This window comes from Oryctolagus cuniculus, chromosome 3, assembly GCF_051225735.1.
Source record: "Oryctolagus cuniculus isolate XC-2025 breed Fujian yellow rabbit chromosome 3, ASM5122573v1, whole genome shotgun sequence".
Lineage (NCBI taxonomy): Eukaryota > Metazoa > Chordata > Mammalia > Lagomorpha > Leporidae > Oryctolagus > Oryctolagus cuniculus.
Genome location: NC_142869.1, coordinates 9452271 through 9475037, shown reverse-complemented (window position 1 = coordinate 9475037; position 22767 = coordinate 9452271). Strand labels below are relative to the sequence as shown.

Sequence of the window (22767 nt, the reverse complement as noted above, 5' to 3'; positions counted from 1 at the left end):
AGGCCAACCCTAGCAGTGGTAAGTTGTGTTGATGGGCAAGTATTACCCTTGACATGATGTGATAAAAAAGACACTTTATCTCTGTGCCCCACCCCGCCCTAACCTATAATGCCAGGGTGCTCAGGAGGAAAGCACAGAAATGTCTCTAGACGACCATTCTACAGAATGCCTGGCGAGGACTCCTCAGATGCCTGAGAGATCATCACAGCCAAGAGTTGCCTGAGAAGACATAAACATAGTCGGGGATCCTGGCTGGGATCTCGTAACCACAGCAACAGGAAAACACACGAGGCAAAATCTGCAGGAAACAGAATGAAGTCTGGACTTTAGTTACTAACAATGCATTTACATTTGCTTATTAATTGTGATGAATGTGCTACACTAACGTAAGATGTTAATAAGGAAAACCAGGTAACCTATGCTAGGTGGGATACCCACATCCCATAATGTTGTGCTTGGGCTCGAACCCTGGCTCTGCTGCTGATTGCACTTTCCTGCCACTGCACGTACTGGGAGGCAGCAGTGATGGTTCCTGTATCTGGGTGCCTGCTACTCACATGAAAGATGCTGGGTTGAGTTCCTGGTTTCTGGCTTTGGCCTGGCCCCACCCCATCTGTTGCAGGCATTTGGAGAGTGAGTGAGCAGATGGGTGTTCTTTGTCTTGCAAATAAATAAAATTTTAAAATTTTGAATTAAAAATCTATTCTGAGATAAAAAGCTTATTAAAAATCAACATACACAACAATCACTCTTAGCTCTGAAGTGGTAGGAAAGCAAGCTACGGGGCTGTATTTTGGTCTCTGGGCTATAGTTTACCAGCCTTGTCTAAATTAGTCACTTCTCTCCCCATTAGGTAGCTGAAGATACTTGAGTGGAGAAATACTCCCACCAGGGTTAAGGTCATCTTGCCATGGATAGAGTCAAAGTCTATGCCCTTTCTTATTGCAGCTTCATAAACTCATCTTTCCTGTGTTCAGAAACATCTGATGATTCTCCATGGACTTCAGCTGTTTCTGGTCAAGGGGGAACATATGCTTAGCATGCCACAGAGATTTCCTGAAAAGTCCTACTGACAAACATTGAGCCACAAACTCACCTCTAAAGGTAAAGAAAGCTGGGAAAAGCCATTCTGGCATTCATGATTCTATGATGCATAGGATGAAAAGCAGGGAAAGGGCGTGGTGTAGGCACCGACTGCCTGTAGGTTGCTATGAGGGGTTACCTAAAATGTCCTAATTACTTCACACATGTCTTTCTTCCTTACAGTTTTTATGTTTGTCATCATACAAAAACTTGAACATTCTTTAATAGTAAAAATGTTGATGTAAAGATACTTATACCTGAAATATCACTTTGACTTGATCTACAGCATTATTTGGGGAAAGTGTCATATCAGATTCCCAGATACCTCTTAGTTCTTGAAGAAAATCACAACCAGATCAAATTGCTTAAAAACAGTAACAAAAAAAAAACACTAAATTTGCATGAAAAGAGAAAGCAGAAACCACCATGTTAGAATCACTAAGTGACAAGGTCTGGATTGGTGATCCAAGACCAGGGGATACAGGTCTCACTGTGCTGAGTGTAGTCTTTGCTATATGCATCAAAGAAGCCAGCTCTCCACTGTTAAACCCACTGGGAAAGAACTTACCTGTGTGTGTGTGGCATTTCTTTGCAAGAATGAAGAGCTTTGGAAAAGCCCCACCATGAGCTGGAGCCATGGCTGCACCATATCTAGATGGCAGGACCCCTCTATGGCATACAGTTCCCTTGACTGTGGAAACTCACACACTGGAACAGGGCTGGTTCGAGCTCCACTAAGTTGGGAGACCATCACCAGTTCAAGCAATCCTGAGTGGCAGTTTACTCTTGCTTGCCGCTGTTTTCACAAGCAATGCAAGTAACAATGTAGGTAAGATGCTGAAGTGCTTGGCACACTTAGAGAATTCGCTCTTCGCTTTAGGATGATTGACAACTTCATAACATATGAACTGCAGATCACAGTCACTAACCACCAAACTGAGCATGTCAGCCCACTGTGCCTAAAGCGAGAACAACACAGTAACAACGGCTCACAAGTGCCGAAAGCTCAGGGTGTGCTGGAGGTGGGCTCAGTCATTGACGTGCAGTCTGTGTTTAATTGTCACAAAGACCCTTCAGGGGAGGTCCTGTCATTATTCCTATTTTCCAAATTATGAAGCTTAGACCCAGGGAGTTACTTGCCGAAAGTCATCAGCATGTAAATGATTAAAGCAAGATTCTAATCCACTTTGCTACACACAAGCTGCCCTAGAACAGAGCTCAGTCTCCATCACCATGCTCTTCAAAGTGAAATTCTGTATTTCTCTGTTTATTAGATGAAGGTCTGGTTCAAACAAGCTGCAAACTCAGGAGCCAGCCTCCTTCTGTTGCCTTTCAATGCTCACTGTCTGCCTGCTGCAGACCAAGTGCTCAGGAACATGAATTATTTTTCTTGAATGTCCATGAATAAACCAATGTCTTTAATGTGTTCAGTGTCTGCTCTCATACTATCATCAGGCTTCATGAAACTCCTTTCAAAAGACAAACTGATTGATAAAAACCATTTCATCTTTCACACCAATCTTTAAGGGGCACCACCTACAATGAACTTAAGAATTAGAAAGACTGGAGATGACATGAGGATGTGATCAGAGCAGCTTCTGACAAGGAAAAACAAGCAGAGAGGACCAACAGCCCAAACATCAAATCGTAGCATATAGCAGAGACCAGAAAATGGAATTCAACTCACACCAGGTTCCTTCCTGGTGTTGACAGAGGCCCCTGTGAGCCACACGACCAATAGGGTCCTTTACAGAAGATGGGAGTCCACGTGTCTGTGTCACGCTCTCTGCTGTGTATCCTAGAGGTTGCTCAAGTGACAGTTAATATTTTGTTCTGCCTTCATTTCCAAACACTTCAACAATCTAAAAATATCAGGCCACTGCGCTGCATCATTTAGCAAGCAAGGAGTGTATTGCTATGCCATGTGCAAAACTGTGGACAGATGTTTTAAGGGCAGAGAGAGAAGGAAAACCATCTTTAAATCATTCTTTGTGCTTCAAACCCCGCCCTCCCACACCTGCTTTCAGGACTTCTTGTGGTCTCACCAAACAATTCCATGTGAAGTTACAATCACATTTTTAAAAAAATGACTCTAGGACTTCAGCGCAGCAGTTGAATACAAGATGGAATTGAATACAGGGCAGCCCTAACATGCCTTCTGTGTCGATGGACAAAGGAGCTGTCTGCTGAGGCAATTTCATTTGATCCCCACAGTCAGCAGTATGTAAGGTATCTCTTGAGGTTGCCAAGTGCCTGCTCACGAAGCTAGACGTAGCTAGACGTATCTCTGGATTTCAGTGCACCTCAGCATTCACTGTGTTGCATTTCACTGGGAAATTCAGGTGCAAAACTTCAGATGAGGATTCTTGCTATTTTTTTTTCACAACTTTCATATTAACAAGTACCAAGAGTGGGTTTGCTGATTATTAGAAAGTCAGGAAAGCACAGAAACAGCTCTGGCAGCCACAGAGATGCTGTGTTAGTCTGATTTGCAATGATACAACATACTTGAGGTTGACTAACTTTATAATGAACAGAATTCAACTTAGCTTACGGTTCTGGAGATTCAAAGTCCAAGGTCAGGTGGTCCCACTGGCTCATTGGTTCAGCTTCTCATGAGGTCCAACAGTGCATGGAATCTCAATATAGGAGCATGTGTACAAGGAGGAGACCACATGTCCAAACAGAAAGCTAGAGAGAAAATGAGGGGTCAGCCTCACTTCTCTAATGACTACCTCTTGAACTTGCTCAGGGTCTCACAAGAGCCTCTTTAATCCCTTCTGAGGGCAGCTTCCTGGTAATTTAAGGGCCTCCTAGGGGCCCCACCTCTTAAAGCTTCCATCACCTCCCATATTGTCACCTTGGGGACCAAACATGTCATAAAGGAAGCCTTTGGGGGCTCACTGAAACCACATGCAAACCATTGTAGGTGTTTCCCTTAGGGTATTTCAAATGCCATGAATAGCAGGAGTGCTGGTTTGACAACCAACATCAAATCCAAAACATTTTATATCATTTTAAAAGAACACAAGAGACAAGTGCATCCTTGACTTGATAACATTTATTCGATATTCTCTGAAATTAGCAAGAATCAGAAGAAGCACATATCAATCAAATACAGCCACAAGAATGTCCTGGATATAAATAAAGATGCACTATGAGAAATTCTCACTACTGAAGGAACCAGTACTCTCTTACATTGACTACCTCTTAGTAACAGACAACTCAAATGTAAATTCAATTTACTCACAATATAAAAACCTGATTTTTTAAAGAAAAAATAGAGACTGAACTCAATTGTAATTTGCCTCACTAGGCCTTTTCATTGTGTATGTTTTCAAGGCCTTGTTTGAAGACTGTTACACAAATGACAAAAACAAACTTGAAAGAGTGGTTCTGCAAAGTTCAACCAAACAATGCAGAAATTAATCACGTACTCATGCACCGAATAAGGCAGAGGCTAATTTCATTCGGGTTAGGAATAATAAATGTAACTAGTGTCTTTTTCACAAAACAAACATTTCAGACTTCTTTTTAAGTAACGGGTATACTGTATTATGCATCATACTCTACTTACATGTTCTTCTAACTCTACTCAGAAAGCCAGCACTTGGACATCAACAGAAACTTCTTGATTAGACTTACTCTGTAACAACCACAGAACTTCACCTGGGTTTTGTGATAGTGTCTACCATGAAAACAGCACACACTAGTAGAAGCATACAGTTTAGAGAGCTGGAAGTACATTAAAACGTAGTATATGGAATTCACAAATTCTGTATTTTTAAAATATTTTTCTCAAACTAAAAGCTGCAGAAAATTAGTTCTTAAATATTCTACCGAAAACTCTTGAGCAGCTAACATTTTAAATTTCTTAAGCTTTTTATTTTCTTAAAAATATTTAAATGAGTGTAGTATCCCATCTTTTTGAAAAATAATCCAAAAAAAATTACAAATCCTTTGTTTTAATCAGTGTGACCAAGGGCTTGTCATCCGGACTGTAATCCTCATAGGCGATAGGGGTCACATCATACATCGCAGGCCGGGATTTCTTTCCAAATCTGAAATAACAGAGAAACAGGATTCTGTTGGATAAATATAAGATCTCAAGTCCTATTAAATGCAAGTGGTGAAAATAACTTACACTCAAGAATCAAACAGAAACATAAGAATATTTTATTAATTAAAAAGGAGAGAATGTTCCAACACGGGAAGCAGTCCAAACAGCAGACTCATAGAATGGCAATCACTTTAAGTAGTACTCTGAACTCAGAATCAGCCCTTAAGGCATCCTGGTCTGGCTGAAAAGCCCATGAGAGCATTTCAGGCATGGAAAGCCAAGACACTCTGGCAAAATAAATGTCCTACATGAAGGGTCCCTGTGACTGAGATCCCAGCAGAAAGCAGTAGCCATCAAAAAAGGGTGTACTTTTCTCTGAAAGGAGGAGAGAACTTTCACTTTGCTTATGACCTTGTCCAAATATTGACAGAGTTTGTGGACTCAAAAGGCTTCCATTGCCTAGGCAGCGCATGTCAAGAGCCTCAGGTGATCACTGACGTCATACATTAGAGTGTTAATTGTTAAATTAACAACAGGAGTCACTGTGCACTAACTTCCCATGCAGGATCTCTGTTCTCAATGAGTTGTATTATGAGAGTCAACTGTAAAACTAGTTCTCAAACAGTTTTTCTGTGTGTGTGCAAATTGTTGAAATCTTTACGTAGTATAGAGTTGGTCTTCTGTGTACAAAGTGAATTGAAAACTAATCTTAATGGAGAATGGGACTGGGAAGGGGAGAGGGAGGAGGAGGAGAGGTGAGATTGTGGGTAGGAGGATGGGTATGGTGGGAAGAATAACTATATTCCTAAAGTTGTACTTATGAAATGCATGAAGTTTGCATTCCTTAAGTAAAATGCTTCTTTGGGAAAAAAAGAATACACTCTTGACTATATTCTCTAGCAGGTACAGAAATTTAAGAATCCTGATATTAACACTGAATGTGTATAAACATGAGTGCTTGGTGCAAGAGGCAAAGAATGGATTTCACAAAACATAGACCAACCAAAGGTATAAGTTTCTACATAACAGGTGTTGAATTGTCTTTTTCTTCTGAGACTTATAAACCTTGGAGGGGAAGTTTAGGTTACACCTGCCATAGAGCCTGAAATGCAGAATGGTGGGGCAATCTTCCCTGAGTCGTGGACAGGTAGCCTCTCCGGTGGCATTTTCAGGGATAAGCTATAAGGTTTGAGGTCCTCTGAGACCCCAACACAGAAGGGTAAAGGGCAGAAACACCCTCAAATACAGAGTTATCTGTCTACACAGTCTTTCAGCATCCACCATGCAAACCCACCCACCTCCCAAACCCCACTAATACACAAGCCATCATCCCAATACATCTGCCAACACCAAAAATCTCCTGGATAGCAGGAGTAACTCCCCGAAGCCAGGGGAGCCAAAATACAATTTCAGGACTCCCTGCCAAGCCAGTCTTAACATGGCAATTATTAAAGTAAAGCTAATTCAACTCCTGGGTGGTCTCTTCCCATTCAAGACCCTACCCTTCCCAAAATCCCTGGAGTGCAACAGTATTTAAACAATCTTTTACAAGAACCCACCATTTCCCCCATCTTTTTATAGACTATATTTTTTAACTATTTAAAGTCCAGGAGGGTTCATTTAAAGGAAATTTCAAAAAAAAACCTTGAATTTTGAAAAGGTTAGTAGGATGCAGCCCTTCTGAATCAAAGGAACTCATTTACCATGGCTTTTGTCCTACCTCTCTTCTTTCCCTCTTCCTTACATCTTCTGTGGATGGAGATGAGGAGTAGGATCCAGAGGCAAATGACAAAACAGTGCATTCTTCAAATAATCTTTTATTTGCACACATTTGTCAATCTTTCACTCTAATTCATTCAAGGGCAGAAGGCGTATCAGTGCCAGACAGGCAACAAGGTTAGAGCCAACACCTTCTATCCCAAGAGATCCACAGCTATTCCTGCAAAACTTAGCAAGGCTTAAGCAAAACCATTTCTGAAATGTGAAGCTTCACTGAGTCTGGGATTGTACTCATATGGGTGTGGGCCAGACTCCAGCCTAACCTGACAGTAGGAAAGGCTTATGGGATCTTTCCAGAAACTACTTCAAGGTACAACATTTTGGGGCTGGCACTGTGGCGCAATGGGTTAATGCCCTGGCCTGCAGTGCCAGCATCCCATATGGGCACCGGTTCCAGGCCCAGCTGCTCCACTTCCAATTCAGCTCTCTGCTATGGCCTGGGAAAGCAGAAGATGACCCAAGTCCTTGGGCCCCTGTGCTCACGTGGGAGACCCAGAGGAAGCTCTTGGCTCCTGTCTCCTCCTCTCTCTCTGTGTAACTCTGACTTTCAAAAAATAAATAAATCTTTTTTAAAAAAGGAAAAAAGGTACAAACATTTTGACAATTTCTCATAAAATAGCCAGACACATTGGTAATAATTTACTACTTACAAATAATAATTTAAAAAAATCCAGCTACCCAATGAAAATCTCTCCACATTCTAATCTAGTAACCATGAGATGGTTTCCTATGAGAACTTCAGCATAAGGACCAGAAAGTCTTATTAATCAGCCTATTAACTTATAATTGATCAAGAGGAAAGATCCAAACAACTTAATACATTGAATATATCTTTTAAAAAATGTTTTATATGACTTCATAGTTTGAAGAAGAATCTATTTCCTCAAAATCTAGAAAATTGGATGTTTCCATTTTGCTCATCCATTAACAAGCAATAGTTCAAAGGAACATAAAATTACATGTTGGATTGAGGGTGGGTGTTGAAGATTCACTGAGTCTGATGGGCAATGGTGGAGGGCACTCAGCAGTGAGCCATTGGCTCACTGTGTGTGCAAAGTTGAAGAACAAACAAGGAGCATCACTTTACATGCAGACTGCTTGACTAAGCCACCTGGCATGGTGCCAGCAGGGCTGACCTCAAACTGGAAAGGGTCAGGAAGCATAATGAGGTTACAAAGATAAGCTTGTAGAAGTCAGACCTACATGGCCAGCCCCAGAAGAGGGAGCAGTCAGGCATGGGCCTGGAATCCCAGTCCTTCAACATAGCAGCTGTTGCAAACCCTGTTCAAATTCCACAGGTGTGGAGATGGCATTGTGGTGTAGTGGGTTAAGCCTCCACCTGCACAGCCAGCATCCCACATAGGCATCAGTTCATGTCCCATCTGCTCCTCTTCCAATCTATATCTCTGCTTATGGCCTGGGAAGACAGTAGAAGATGGCTCAAGTCCTTGGGCCCCTGCACCCATGTGGGAGACACAGAATAAGCTCCTGGCTCCTGGTTTCAGATCGGCACGGCTCTGGGCATTGTGGCCATTTGGGGAGTGAACCAGAGGATAGAAGACATCTCTCTTTCTCTCTTTTCTCTCTCTGTAACATTGTCTCTCAAATAAATAAAGTTAATCATATGTGTATAAAGTCAATTAAAAATGGATCTCAGTAAAAAATAAGAGTGGGAATGAGAGAAGGGGAAAGAAGTTTTTCACTGTAACACTATAGTTCTGTATACATGCCTATGGACTTATTTCAAATGGTACAGTTTTAAAATTTGTCATGGGACCCCGAATCCCACTAAGCTTGGTGGTAGAAATGCCATCTTAAGTGTTAAAGTGATCATATTAAGTGTTAAGGTGAACAAATAGATAGGATTAGGTGTTAAAATGATCATATTAGGCCGGCGCCATGGCTCACTTGGCTAAAACTCCACCAGCGGCGCCGGAACCCTTAGTTCTAGTCCCAGTTGTGGTGCCAGGTACTAGTCCTGGTTGCTCCTCTTCCAGTCCAGCTCTCTGCTGTGGCCCAGGAGGGCAGCGGAGGATGGACCAAGTGCTTGGGCCCCTGTACCCTCATGGGAGACCAGGAAGAAGCACCTGGCTCCTGGCTTCGGATTGGCGCAGAGCAGGCCATGGCAGCCATTAGGGGAGTGAACCAACGGAAGGAAGACCTTTCTCTCTCTCACTGTCTATAACTCAACCTGTCCAAAAAAAAAAAAAGTGATCATATAAAGTGTTAAGGTAAACATATAGATAGGATTCGGTGTTAAAGTGATCATATAAATAGAGCAAATATCTGGTAATAATAATAGAATTAACAAGGAGAGAATGTTTCAACATGGGAAGCAATCCAAACAGCAGACTCATAGAATGACAATCACATTAAGTAACACTCTAACCTCAGAATAAGCCCTTATGACTTCCTGGTCTGGCTTAAATGCCCATGAGAGCATTTCAGGCATGGAAAGCCAAGACACTGTGGTAAAAATGTCCTACGTGAAGGATCTCTCTGACTGAGACCCCAACAGAGTCTCAGTCAAAGAAGGATGCAATTTTTCTAAGGGGAGGAAAGGATTTCCACTTTGCTTATGGTCCTGTCTAAATACTGATGGAGGTTATATTCAGGTTTCTGAAACCTGAATATAACCCTACTATACAACCCAACCATCCCACTCCTTGGAATTTACCCAAAGGAAATTAAATTGGCAAATAAAAGAGCTGTCTGCACCTCAATGTTTATTGCAGCTCAATTTACAATAGGTAAGACATGGAATCAACCTAAATGGCCATCAACAGAAGACTGGACAAAGAAATTATCGGACATGTACTCTATAGAATATTATACAGCAGTAAAAAAAAAAAAAACAATGAAATCTAGTCATTTGCAACAAAATGGAGGAATCCAGAAAACATCATGCTGAGTGAAATAAGCCAGTCCCAGAGGGACAAATATCATATGTTCTCCCTGATCAGTGACAACTAACTGAGCACCTAAAAGGAAACCCATTGAAGTGAAATGGACACTATGAGAAACAATGACTTGGCTGGCGCCGTGGCTCACTTGGCTAATCCTCCGCCTGCGGCACCGGTTGGGGCACCGGATTCTGTCCCGGTTGCTCCTCTTCCAGTCCAGCTCTCTGCTGTGGCCCGGGAGTGCAGTGGAGGATGGCCCAGGTCCTTGGGCCCTGCACCCGCATGGGAGACCAGGAGAAGCACCTGGCTCCTGGCTTTGGATTGGCACAGCGCGCTGGCCGTAGCAGCCATCTGGGGGTGAACTAATGGAAGGAAGACCTTTCTCTCTGTCTCTCTCTCTCTAACTCTGCCTGTCAAAAAAAATGACTGATCAGTCCTTGTCCTGAATGCCGAGGAACAACTTACTACTTTATTCCTTTTAGTATTTTTTTGTTCTACTTAATACCATTGGTTGAACTCTTTAACTAACACACAATTATTCTTATGTGTTTAAATTTAACTGAAAAGCGATCCCCATTAAATATAAGAGTGGGAATAAGAGAGGGAGGAGATGTATAGTTTGGCACATGCTCAATCAGACTTAACTCTAATGGGAGAGTTAGAAATGTGCCAGGGGATTCCAATTCAATCATATCAAGGTGGCATGTACCAATGCCATCTTACTAATCCAAGTGATCAGTTTCAATTCATAATTGATCATAATGATAGGATTAAGAGGCAAAGGGATCATATAAACAAGACTAGTGTCTGCTAAAACTAACTGATAGAATTAAAAAGGAGAGAACAATCCAATATGGGAAGTGGGATACACAGCAGACTCATAGAATGGCACATGTCCTAAATAGCACTCTGGCCTCAGAATCAGCCCTTAAGGCATTCGGATCTGGCTGAAAAGTCCATGAGAGTATTTCAGGCATGGAAAGCCAAGACACTCTGGCAAAAGATCTCTGTGAGTGAGATCCCAGTGGAAAGAACAGGTCTTCAAAGAAGGAGGTTCCTTTCTCTGAAGGGAGGAGAGAACTTCCATTTTGACTATGGTCTTGTCTAAATAATTTCAGAGTTGGCAAACTCAAGAGGCTTCCATAGCCTTGGCAACTCATGACAAGAGCCCAGGGTGATTACTAATGTCATAAATAAGAGTGTCAATTGTTAAATCAACAACAGGAGTCACTGTGCACTTACTCCCCAGGTAGGATCTCGGTCCTTAATGTGTTATACTATGTGAATTAATGCTATAACTACTACTCAAATAGTACTTTATACTTTGTGTTTCTGTGTGGGTTCAAACTGTTGAAATCTTTATTTATTATATACTACATTCATCTTCTGTATTTAAAGATAATTAAAAGTGAATCTTGATGTGAATGGGATGGGAGAGGGAGTGGGAGATGGGATGGTTGCGTGTGGAGGGAGGTTATGGGGGGAAAAGCTGCTATAATCCAAAAGATGTTCTTTGGAAATTTATATTTATTAAATAAAAGTTAAAAATAAAAATAAATACTGATGGAGGTTGTGGATTCAAAAGGCTCCCATAACCTAGGTGGCTCATGTCAAGAGCCTTGGGTGATCACTGACGTCATACATTAGAGTGTTAATTGTTAAATTAACAACAGGAGTCACTGTGCACTAACTTCCCATGCAGGATCTCTGTTCTCAATGAGTTGTATTATGAGAGTTAACAATTAAACTAGTTCTCAAACAGTTTTTCTGTGTGTGTGCAAACTGTTGAAATCTTTACTTAGTATAGAGTTGGTCATCTGTGTACAAAGTGAATTGAAAACTAATCTTAATGGAGAATGGGACTGGGAAGGGGAGAGGGAGGAGGAGGAGCAGTGAGATTATGGTTGGGAAGGCTGGTATGGTGGGAAGAATGACTGTATTCCTAAAGTTGTAATTATTAAATTTATATTCATGAAATAAATAAATGTTTTAAAAATGTGGCAAGAGGCAGGTTAAACCATATACATCCTTCTAATTCGCATTCTCCACAAAAGTCTAAGAGAATGTCGGTGGAACCAGTGACGAGAAAGGCCCAAACCATAGGGTTTGCAGCCGCTGAAGGAAAGCGAGCATGTGCACCCAGGGCTCCCCTCTCTGCTTTCTGAGATCAGGCCCATCTGGCTGGGACAGCTGCGAGCTCTCAGCAACCAAGATATGACCTCAGCCCCAGAGGCCAGCGAGCCATGGCTTTGCTCCTGCTGATCAGTTACAAACTCTGTCCTGCCTGGGTGTAAGCAAATCTACTAAGGAACAGATGACTCTCGGAAGGAGAAAGAAGGGGCCACCTTTTCAACCCAGTGCCAACACCCACTGACAGCTGACCTCAGCATCGCAAGACATGTCTTCAGTCACTCATGAGTGTCACAGGTGCCCCACTCAACATACTTCCTACACAGCCACTGGGCCATGTTCATTCTACTTCAACCTAACCTCCTTTTACAGGGAGACAGCCTGTAAAACAGACCACAGAGAGCATAACATCCAAACGACCAAGTATTTGCGAATGCCTTTGTAGAGTTTCCCAGAAAAGGGAGCAAACTGGGCCAGTGAACCAGCGACCCAGCCGCAACCTCTAACAGCCGTGCTACAGAAATGATAGACTGCAGCTGAATCAGCTGGATCAGCTGCCAGGAGAGAGGTTCTCCTGAATTCCAGCTAGTTTGGGAAGGTATTGCCATAATATCATTTGTTTCATCTGCTGTCACTGGTGCATGTAGGAGCTTGTTGGTTAGGAAATCTGCCCTAAGTACTTCAGATAAAATTCAGCCCCAAATAAAATCCAGGTTTGTAAATGCTTTCAAGTTGATTCTTTCCTTCCCAGGAACCTAAACGGGCAGAAGAACTGATCTCCAACTATGCTGGCGCTAAAATACAAGGCTCCTCTTCTTGGTCCCTGAATAGTCTTAGCTTCAAATAACCCTGGGGGTGGGGGAATCTGATTTCCTGGGGGCTCCTTGTTGAATGAAGGGAAAAAAGCCTTGGATTCTGCTCTCTCCTGATGATCTAAGCCCCTTGAGGAAGGGAGAGGAGAGAGGAGCCTCTGGAACACCAAAAGAGTCCATCCAATCTCTGGCCCGGTGATTTCAGGATCCTGCCAATACTGCCCTAGGCTCAGGTCACAAATGGATCTGATGCTCTGGGATGAATCTCTTGAGCAGGTCAAGACTTCCTAGGCCAACCCCTCGCTGAGAACTCCCACTCGCTTCAGACCTCAAATTTCAGGAACATCTACTATGTGCCAGCATCCTCTAGAGACACAGAAATAAGGGCCAAAGGAAAGATTGTGCTTTCTAGAAGCTTTGTTGCCTGAACTGACCCCAGAAGGCAGGAGTCAAGATGAGCAGCTGTGTGGGACCTGAGTTAGTGGAGAAGGTCAAGCTCTCCTTCCTCCCTCCCAGCCGCATCGTAGGCTGGGTTCAGGTCCATCTGGGCATTTCAGCAGAGCATCCACACCTCCCATGCCTCCCAAGTTCCCTTCTTCCTGGAAGCCGGGTTGTGTCTTTCTGGAGCAACAAGATCACTACAAAATCTGACACTTAGACTGGGGGTTTTCTTTTGGAGAAAGAAAACATTTTTGAACCCCAGCTTCTGTACTACTGAGACAGAATTTGGTATGCATGTGTCTTGACCAATACAGGACAAACCAGCAGAGATCAGATAGCCCATAGTTCCCTTGACTCCAACCGTAAGGCACCAAGTTCAGTCCAGGGTTTTCTACAGCACACTGACTTTCTGAATTGCTCACTTCAGGTTAGTCTACCGGCGAAAAGAAAAGATGGCTTCCTTCAACAGACAATATTGCTATTATTTTTAGAATAAATACTCTTTATATTACATCATCTGTTTATAACGGGTTAGAAGCTGTTTGTACAACTCTTTAATATTTGTAATTTAACATGACTGTTGTAACCGAGGTTGACTTATCTCTTCTACAGTGTTTGTGGAACTGTGAAATGATCTGTCTAAAATACACAGGAAATGCAGTCGTTAGGACTGTACCTCTGGCCTGGAGCGTACACTTTCCCTGACAACCACATTACCATCAGGCCTTTGGGAGTCTCCTCCACAGAAGGACTTTGTTTTATATAGCATGGACTCTAAAAGCAGAATGCAAGCTGTTTCTTCTTTCCTTCTGTAAGCCCACAAATCGATCAGAATTGTTTATATCCATGTCAACTGCTTGAAGAGCAGCACAGTTCAACAGTCCAGAAAAGAAATTATCAGAAGATGCTTCAACTCGTGGGAATTAGGAATCACATAGTTACTCACAGATCAACACAAATCAAACGAATGAAAGTATTCAGTGTAACCAAAACAAAAGCTAGCAACATGACCTGGCTAGCCTGTTGCCCCCATGACTATGTTGTGTCTGTTTGATTCTTTAGAGTTTTCTTGCAGGTGTAAAGTCCTATATCTATTATAACCATGATATCCAGAAAGTGCACATGCAAGCAGCGTCTCCCATGCCCCCTGCCACCGCCAGAAGCCCACCTGGCATGCCGGATGGAGGCGATGGCATTGCTGAACTCGCTGTCAATACTGCGGCAGTTGTAGAACTCCTCATAGGCGGGCCTGGAAGAGCCCTGGTACTCGATGCGGCTGATGCGGCAAATCCCCACGATGAGGATGATCAGCATGAGGATGAAGGCGACGCAGAGGGCTCCGATGATGATGTACAGCGAGTGCCGGGGCATGTTGGTGAGGCTCTCTGCCATGTGCCCGGACTTCCACTGCAGGTCTGAAGGCCAGAGCAAGCAAAGGGCTGGGCGTGAGTTGTGGCCTTGGCACTATGAAAGCCTTCCCTGTCCTTGCAACAGTAGCTTAACGTGTAAGAGCCATCAAACGGGAAGAATTACCTTCTATGGATAACAAAGACTAAGAGCTAATTAATGCACTTAACGCACAGTGACCTGTCACAAATCATTAAGAAACCCAGGAATATGCCTCAGAAAAAAAAAATGGGCAAAGGAAGTAAAGAGGAATCCATTAAAGGGATACAAATAGAACACTGTTCAGCTTCATTAATTATTAAAAAATGCAATGCGGCTACCAGATCCCAAATATTATTTAAAGATATGATAACCACGGTTGACAGCTATACATAGAAACAGAGACTGTAACTTGATGCATCACCCTTCTGTGCTCTCAGAGGAACATACTTCCACGCATTTTAGGATTTGTGCTGGGGAAATTGCCCTGAAAAATGCAGAAAGCTTCATGCTTAAGGAAATTCATCCTAGAATCACAACTTTCAATGTGAAATGCTCAACTATTGCACATTCATAGACAAGCTCAGAAAATAAGCACAGATGATCATGTACACAGCAGAGTTAATAAGTCTTAACACTTTAGTATTTGCTTTAGAGTCTTCAGATAATTATTAAAAATAAATAAATGTTACAGGCATAGCTACATTTCTCCCACCCTTGTACTCTCCTACCACCCCATCAACTCCAACACAATTTATAACAAATAATGAGACCTAACCTTAATATTAAACTCTTGATAAGATGCAGTTATTAATTAACTAGCAAAAAATAAAATGACATCAAAAGACAGGAACTACTCAGATAGTACATAATTTGACAACCACATATGGCTTTAGAATGTCTACCTACACATTGAAAAGGTGAGAGTAATGTAATGATAACGGCAAGCATATATTGTTTTCTTACTATTGATTAAGAAACACCTACAAAAAACACCTCACTTAATCCATATGACCATCTGAGACATATTACCCTGTATCCCCACAAGGGGAGTCTGCGAAGCTGACATCACTTGGGGTGAGCACATGGGATCAAAGTCCATATTTGAGGTCTTAGTTCTGCTCAGCAATGAGCTAGCAAAAGTGATCTTTGAAAGGCAGGATTACTAGTGATCTTTATTTTCTTCTTTACAGTTATCAGTCTTCTGCAGCTATCTCAAAAAAATGATATTCCTTTTACAATCAAAAAATCATGCAATTAGTTACTCAAAGGAAACACCCACAGGATCACCTTCCAAACAGTAGGACCACATCAATGTTGCTTTCAATTTCAGGTCCACTGTTGAATAAATCCCCTGAGCCCTGGTTTCTTCATTTCTGTGATTAAAATAACAATGGATGCTGCACTGGCTTGCTGCAAACGTTAAGTTAGAAAACATGTTTTCTTAAGGAAAGGTAGAAAGTCCAGCACGGGGCACGTGGTGGGTGGCCCCTGAAGGGGAAGAGTTGTGCTCCTGGAAAGGGGTGGATAATGAGGAGCATGCTATCCTGGAAGGGTCACGCTCTAGAGCTGAGGATTCTTGAGAAGGACCCTGCGTTCTTCCTGAAAGCACCAGTCTGTACTAGCCTGACAAGGCAGAAGTTCAGGAAGCAATCTTTGCGCTTGGCATTAGATCAAGAGTGGCAAGTTACGCCCTGCTTACAGACCTGCAAACAAATGGGAATGAGTAGAATTGAAAGGAACTGTGAACATTAAAGAGGTAAGATCAAAAAGAAGCTGAACTCACGTGGAAAAGAGGGTGCCTTCTCTACTCACACACCCACCCCACCCCACCCATCACTGTCAGGGTAGGACTCTGGTTACTAGGTAATGAGATTCGGGGGTGGGGGGAGAGCGAGCCTGTCTTCCTGTGAAATCCTCAGAACTCTTTCTCCATTCCTGTTTCAGATGAGGCTATGTGGGCGCCTCAAAAAGTCTGTGGGAGGGCCAGCATTGAGATACAGTAGATTAACCTGCTGCCTGTGACAGCAGCATCTAAAGTGAGCACCAGCTCAAGTCCAGGCACTCTGCTTCTGATCCACCTCCTTGCCAATGTGCCCAGAAAAGCAGTGGATGATGGCCCAAGTGCCTGGGCCACTGCTATCCATGTGGGAGACCAAGTTGGAGTTCCAGGTTCCTGGCTTTGGCCTGGCCAAGACCCAGCCATTGCAGCCTTCTGGGGAGTGAACCTGCAAATGGAATATCACTCTGTCTCTCCCTCTCTCTCTGTAACTCTGCCTTCAAAACAAATAAATCAATCTTTATTGTTAAAAGTTTATAGAAAATAGAATTAAAAGAAGTTTATTTTGGTGCAAAAACTTTTGAAACCCATGCACATATAAGGTCTTGAAGAAATTCATGGAAAATGTATGAGCAAACTATTCATGGGTTTCAAAAGTTTTTTGCACCAAAATAAACTTTATCATTTAATTCCATTTTCAATGAGCTTATTGAAATATCCTCATATTTGCGACTTCCAGATGTCCACAGCTAAATCTTTAGTGGTTATGGAAATCAAGAATTGGTCATTCTTTGCCTTGAAAAGTTCTAATCTGAAGAACACAGATGGAAACCCAACAAGAGGATAACTCTACAGGCCCATGTCTTAGAAGCCTAACAGCAAAATGACCCCTCTGCCCAGCCTAGATGGTCCCTGAGAGTGTGACAAGAAAGGATGGATGAAGTGACATCTCAGTTTGGGTCCAGATACTCTGGTGAATATTTTGCCAACATGTCAGAAGCCTGGGTTTGCATTTCAGGTCTGCCAGCCTGCGTTCATGGAGCTTAGAGAGGCTATCAGCAAATTCCCTGCTCCATCTGAGCCAGCTCACATACACAGGTGCAGCAACATAAATCCCCACAAAGAAATTCATGTTGGAAGGTATTTTTTTGTGAAATCAGAAGCAAGGCTCCATCCCAAAATCAGTAGCCATGTCATTTGGCAATACCTGGTGCACATGAGACAGCAGACTCATTTTTCTGGCAGGACAAGTAAGAGTGATTCACTTGATTTCCAAGGATTGTAACAGTCTCTACAAATTCCAGTTGCAGGCTGGAGTCCAAGGCTCCATGGGGTGTGTTACAACGTCCATTTAGCACCAACACCAGGGCATCTCAGTTCTTCTGCGGCTCAGTAGAGTGCTCAGATCTGATCACTTAGGGAGGACCACCAGAGTTCGTGATGAGTCCTGGTGACCTACGCATACACTTTGCAAATAATTTACACTCGTGTTGATTGCGTACAAGCCACAAGTGCACAGCCACATAGCCACTGCTTTGAAAAATGATCATGTGCTTGATTCCAACTTCAAGCCTGAAGAGTTCCCTCCACGACTACCATTTGCCACCATCTGATCCATTTGCCGAGTCTCTGTGTTCCAAGTGGTTCAGCCTTTGGACAAAACTTTCTCAAAATGTCTCCTGGAACCTCTTCTTTCCTCCCCTTCCCTGCCTGTGGGGAGCAATCCGGACTAGACTAATTAGGACTTATTCTATGCATCTGCTCTCCCACAATGTGGCGCTGGGAGAGAAGTAAACAGCTTCCGCACAGCTGCCTCCAGTTCAACCAATTAACTGTAGGACTTGCTCCTGATTGGAGAGCAGCGTACTCAGCCGAGTTGGGATTGGCGGAGGAGGACTATAAAGGAGGAGAGAGACGGCATGCACCGGGAACATCTATGGGGAACATCTAGCTGAAGGAACACCCGTGCAGCCCCCGAGAGAACCGGCCGGCGGTGTGCCGCTCCCCTGCGGAAGTGGGGAATGCGGCCAGGGGGAACTGCCCTTCCACGGAGGTGGAAGGGATAGTAGCCAACCCGGGAAGAATCAGCAGCAAACCCGGGGAGGGCCGAGCAGACAAAAGAACAGCGCAGGGTCCTGTGTCGTTCCTCCACGAAGAGGGGGAGCGACATAATGGTGCCGTGACTCGGATATGAAGCCTAGGCAGGGCTTTGTGTTGCTCCTCCACGAAGAGGGGGAGCGACACCTGCCTTTACATTCTACCTTAGCATCGCCTGAAACTTTCGTGGTAGTGAAAAGTGAAGGTGGTTGCCTGACAGGCTACCCTCTGACTTAGCAGACAGGCTGGATGTGAGTACGTCCAACACTTGTCACACAGCCAGCAAATTTATCATCTGCACCAGGTGGCTGCAACTGCCGTCTCCCAGCCCAGGCGCACCAGCCTCCAAGCTCATCGTTTTGCTGCATCCCGGGAGTCTCATTGCATGAATCATTTACTATGTTGGCTGCACAGCTCGGGGAAGAAGCATGAACCAGAGTGTGCCGGATGGGATGATCTCATCAGCCCAGCAGGTGCATGGCCAGGAACATGTGCACATGAGCTGTTCAGAAAGAAGTCCCACTCATGAGCCTAAGGATCCTCTATTTTTTTGGTTTAAGCTGAATTTGTTTGAGGTTTTGTATTTTCCAAAGTGCTTCTGCATTGAACATTTGAGTTGGGCCCCTACACTACCTTGTGTTAGGAAGAGGGGCTAGACTTGGAGTTCAACTAGTTAATTCACCTACCTAAGTTATTTAAAAGAGTAAAAGTGAATATGTTTTTGTGAAGATGTCACTTGGTAGCTCCATAGTTTCTGAGACCATCTGCTACCCAGCACAACTGCAAGGGGAAACTTCAAATTACATTGTTTCCTATAGCTAAAGGTTAGATGCGTAATCCAGTCAGTCAGTAAATTGTAAAAACAAATGAACCCTTGTGACTCTTCAGACATGGGCAAAGGGAATAGAACAGGTAATCTCCTGCCCAGGACCCACTCACAGAATCAAGCACCTGCCTTGTGCTAGGCATGGTACTGATTGGCAGAGGACATGGGAATACTCCATCCAATTCAGCATCCAGAGAGCTCGCAATGGAGCCCCCAAGGAGCTGGACTCCAATGGATGGGGACCTCAGAGGGAAGGCTATCCCCAGCAAAGACCAGAACAAACTCACAGTGGGAGGAGGAGGGCAGAGGAAGGGGATGGAAAGAAGACAATATGGCTGCTTGAGACACTGAGAAAGCAGCCCATGCAAGGCGGGGGTCCCTTCCTGCAGGGTAGGGCACCGGCACAGGCCCCGCAGGCAACAGTGTAGCCTTTAGTCCTTAGGTGTTTTTCTATTTTAATAGGGGCTTGCTGCAGCGATAGAAACAGTGGAAGGTCCTGGAAGTTCATATTTGCACTTTGAAGAGACCCTTCTGACTGCATGAGAAGAAAAGGTTGGAGGATTAAGGTTAGACCCCATTCGGGGGCTGCGGTAGAGCAGGGCAGCGTTGGTGGTGGTTTGGCCTGGTGTGGTTCAGCTACAGATAAATGAATGTGAGTGCTACATAAGGGGTAGAATTAGCAGACTAAATGCAGCTGGTGGAGGCAAAGGAGAGGAAAGAAAGCAGCATCCAACTCTGTGCACTGGATGGGTGGCTGCTGTAGCTGAGCAGGGATCATGGCAAGACAACCCGTCATGAGCTAAAGACCATCTTTTTGGTTTTGTATGTACTGAATAGGAGGTGCCCTTAAGACACCCAAGCAGTGATGTCAGGTGGATGATTATTTTTTGATGATTAGTTCACTGCTTTGGGGAATAATAGTTGACATTCATTGAGAGTTCCATATGTGCTGGACTGGATCCTAAGTGTTTTGGGAGTTAAATCATTTACTCCTCCTAAAATGCTAAGAGGAAGACACTGTTATTATCTCCAATTTATATAGGAACCACTGAGATTCAGAGAGAAATGACTTTCCCAGGGTTACAGACATAATAAGTGCTAAAATATACTTAATACTCTTGAATTCTTTACTGAGTGGAGGGTTAAGCCTATGATTATAAAGTAAATTGAAAGTATTTGATTGCAAAAACTAAAAGAAAAATAAGAAAAGAAGGAAAAGGGAGGGTGAGACTAAGGGAGGGAGGGAGATTAGGGTGGGAAGTATCATTATACTCTTAAAGCTACATATATGAAATACATGAAATTTGTTCCCTTTATATAAATAAAAAAGTTAAAAAACTATATGTGTTAAGCCCAGGCACCGTGTTTCTAAAGCCACATGCTTCAATTAGTAAGTGATGTTTTTCAAACTGCAGATTGTGGAATCAATGTAGCGAGGCTACACTCACACCAAAAAAATTAGAGCATTTCATCAGAATGTCAGTCTTGTAAAAAGTATTTGCTCATGTTCTGTGTGTTTATGTGCATGTTAACATGTGTGTTATCACAGCATCAAGATACAAAATACATTTCTTCTTGAGGATTGCAGCCAGAGATCTGAAAAATACTACCCTACACCATGCAAATCCATCAGCAATCTTCAGAGGCGGGGTGGGGGGAAGATCTGCTCATGGGCTGTTTGTATCTATTCAATAAGGGAAAAGTCAAGGCCTAATTTTATAGTAATAACCACCGATCTGTATAATGCCTGTTATCCTAAAATGCTCTGTACCTGTGGAAAGCAGTTATTAACTCAAAAGCATCTAACATATCAATATTCCATTAGGGGCAGGGAAATCTCATCTTGAGCCGACACCCACAGATCACTCACTGAGCAAAGAGAATGAAGGCGGGTAACGATTGAGGCAGTCACGTATTGAGTGCCTTACATGTGCCAGGCACTGTAATGTATTATTTACAATTACTATCCCATTTATCCCATTTACTAAGGCCTAAGGCTCAGAGATCTTGTTTTCTGGCCAAGGAGAAAGGGTCTAAACTGGGATTCAAAACAGCTCAAGTCACAGCATGGAGTTTCCACCGGAGAAGTCAGGCTACATTTCCCACATCCAGTCACAATTCATCCCAAAGTCAGTGGAGGATGCGTTTCTGGTGTTCAAAGCATTTAATGAGGTAATTATAAAGTAAATGGAATTTTCAAGTCATCTTTGGGCCCCCACACCAAGGCTTCCAAAAGTTTTAAAAAGCAACGAGCCAATGTATAAACAAATGCTTGTGAAAAGCTACAACAACGGCCGGCGCCACGGCTCACTAGGCTACTCCTCCGCTTTGCGGCGCCGGCACACCGGGTTCTAGTCCCGGTTGGGGCACCGGATTCTGTCCCAGTTGCCCCTCTTCCAGGCCAGCTCTCTGCTGTGGCCCGGGAGTGCAGTGGAGGATGGCCCAAGTACTTGGGCCCTGCACCCCATGGGAGACCAGGATAAGTACCTGGTTCCTGCCATTGGATCAGCTCACTGGCCGCGGCGGCCATTGGAGGGTGAACCAACGGCTAAGAAAGACCTTTCTCTCTGTCTCTCTCTCTCACTGTCCACTCTGCCTGTCAAAAAAAAAAAAAAAAAAGCTACAGCAACAATAACCAGCAGGCAAAGTCGAAGCGCTAAATGTAAAAACACTTTCACCCATCAATTCCATCTTTGGGACTTTATCTTACTGGTCATTTCACATAAGAATGCACAAAGATGCTGTTCGGCTCTCAATGTCCGTCTCTTCTCAGAATTCTTGTGTTGAAACCAAATGGCCAAGGTGATAGTATTAAGAAGTGGAGACTTGGGGCCAGCACTGTGGTGTAGTGGGTAAAGCCGCTGCCTGTGATGCTGCCGTCCTACATGGACACTGATTCAAGATCTGGCCGCTCCACTTCCAATCTGGGAAAGCAGCAGAGGATGGCCCAATTACTTCGGCCTTTGTACCCATGTGAGAGATCCAGAAGCTCTGGGCTCCTGGCTTTGGCCTGGTCCAGCCTCTGCCATTGCAGTCATCTGGGGAGCAAACCAGCAGATGGAAGATTCTCTCTCTCTCTCTCTCTCTCTCTCTCTCTCTCTGAAAGGCAGAGTTAGAGAGAGAGAGAGAGAGAGAGAGAGAGAGAGAGAGATGACAGATCTAAAAAAATAAGTGGAGCCTTTGGGTGATTAGGCTGCGAGAGCTCTGTGCTCATGGATTGGATTAATGACCATCATGGGGAAAAATGGGGAATTATAATGGAGAATAAAGGCCCCAGAGAGCCACCCAGTCCGATGCCATGTAAGGGCAAAGCACAAAGTTGCCGCCCATGAAGAACCAGAGGGTGAATCTGCCAATCTGCCAACACCTTGACCTTGGACTTCCCAGCTCCACAAATCCTATCAATTTTTGATGTTTATGTTACTCAGCCTAAGAGCCTAAGGTACTTACTGACAGCAGCTTATCCACAC

General features: G+C 43.6%; 1 protein-coding gene across 1 annotated transcript in view; it reads right to left on the bottom strand.

The window, feature by feature from the left end:
* Positions 1-4126: 4126 nt before the first annotated feature.
* DNER (delta/notch like EGF repeat containing) overlaps positions 4127-22767 on the bottom strand; it is a 423033-nt gene continuing 404392 nt past the window's right edge. The window contains exons 12-13 of the mRNA XM_008259280.4: positions 14377-14623; positions 4127-5144 (exon numbers count right to left, since the gene is read on the bottom strand). Of these exons, the coding sequence (XP_008257502.3) occupies positions 5033-5144; positions 14377-14623 (359 nt within the window). The 3' untranslated portion in view covers positions 4127-5032. The remainder of the gene's footprint in view (positions 5145-14376; positions 14624-22767) is intronic.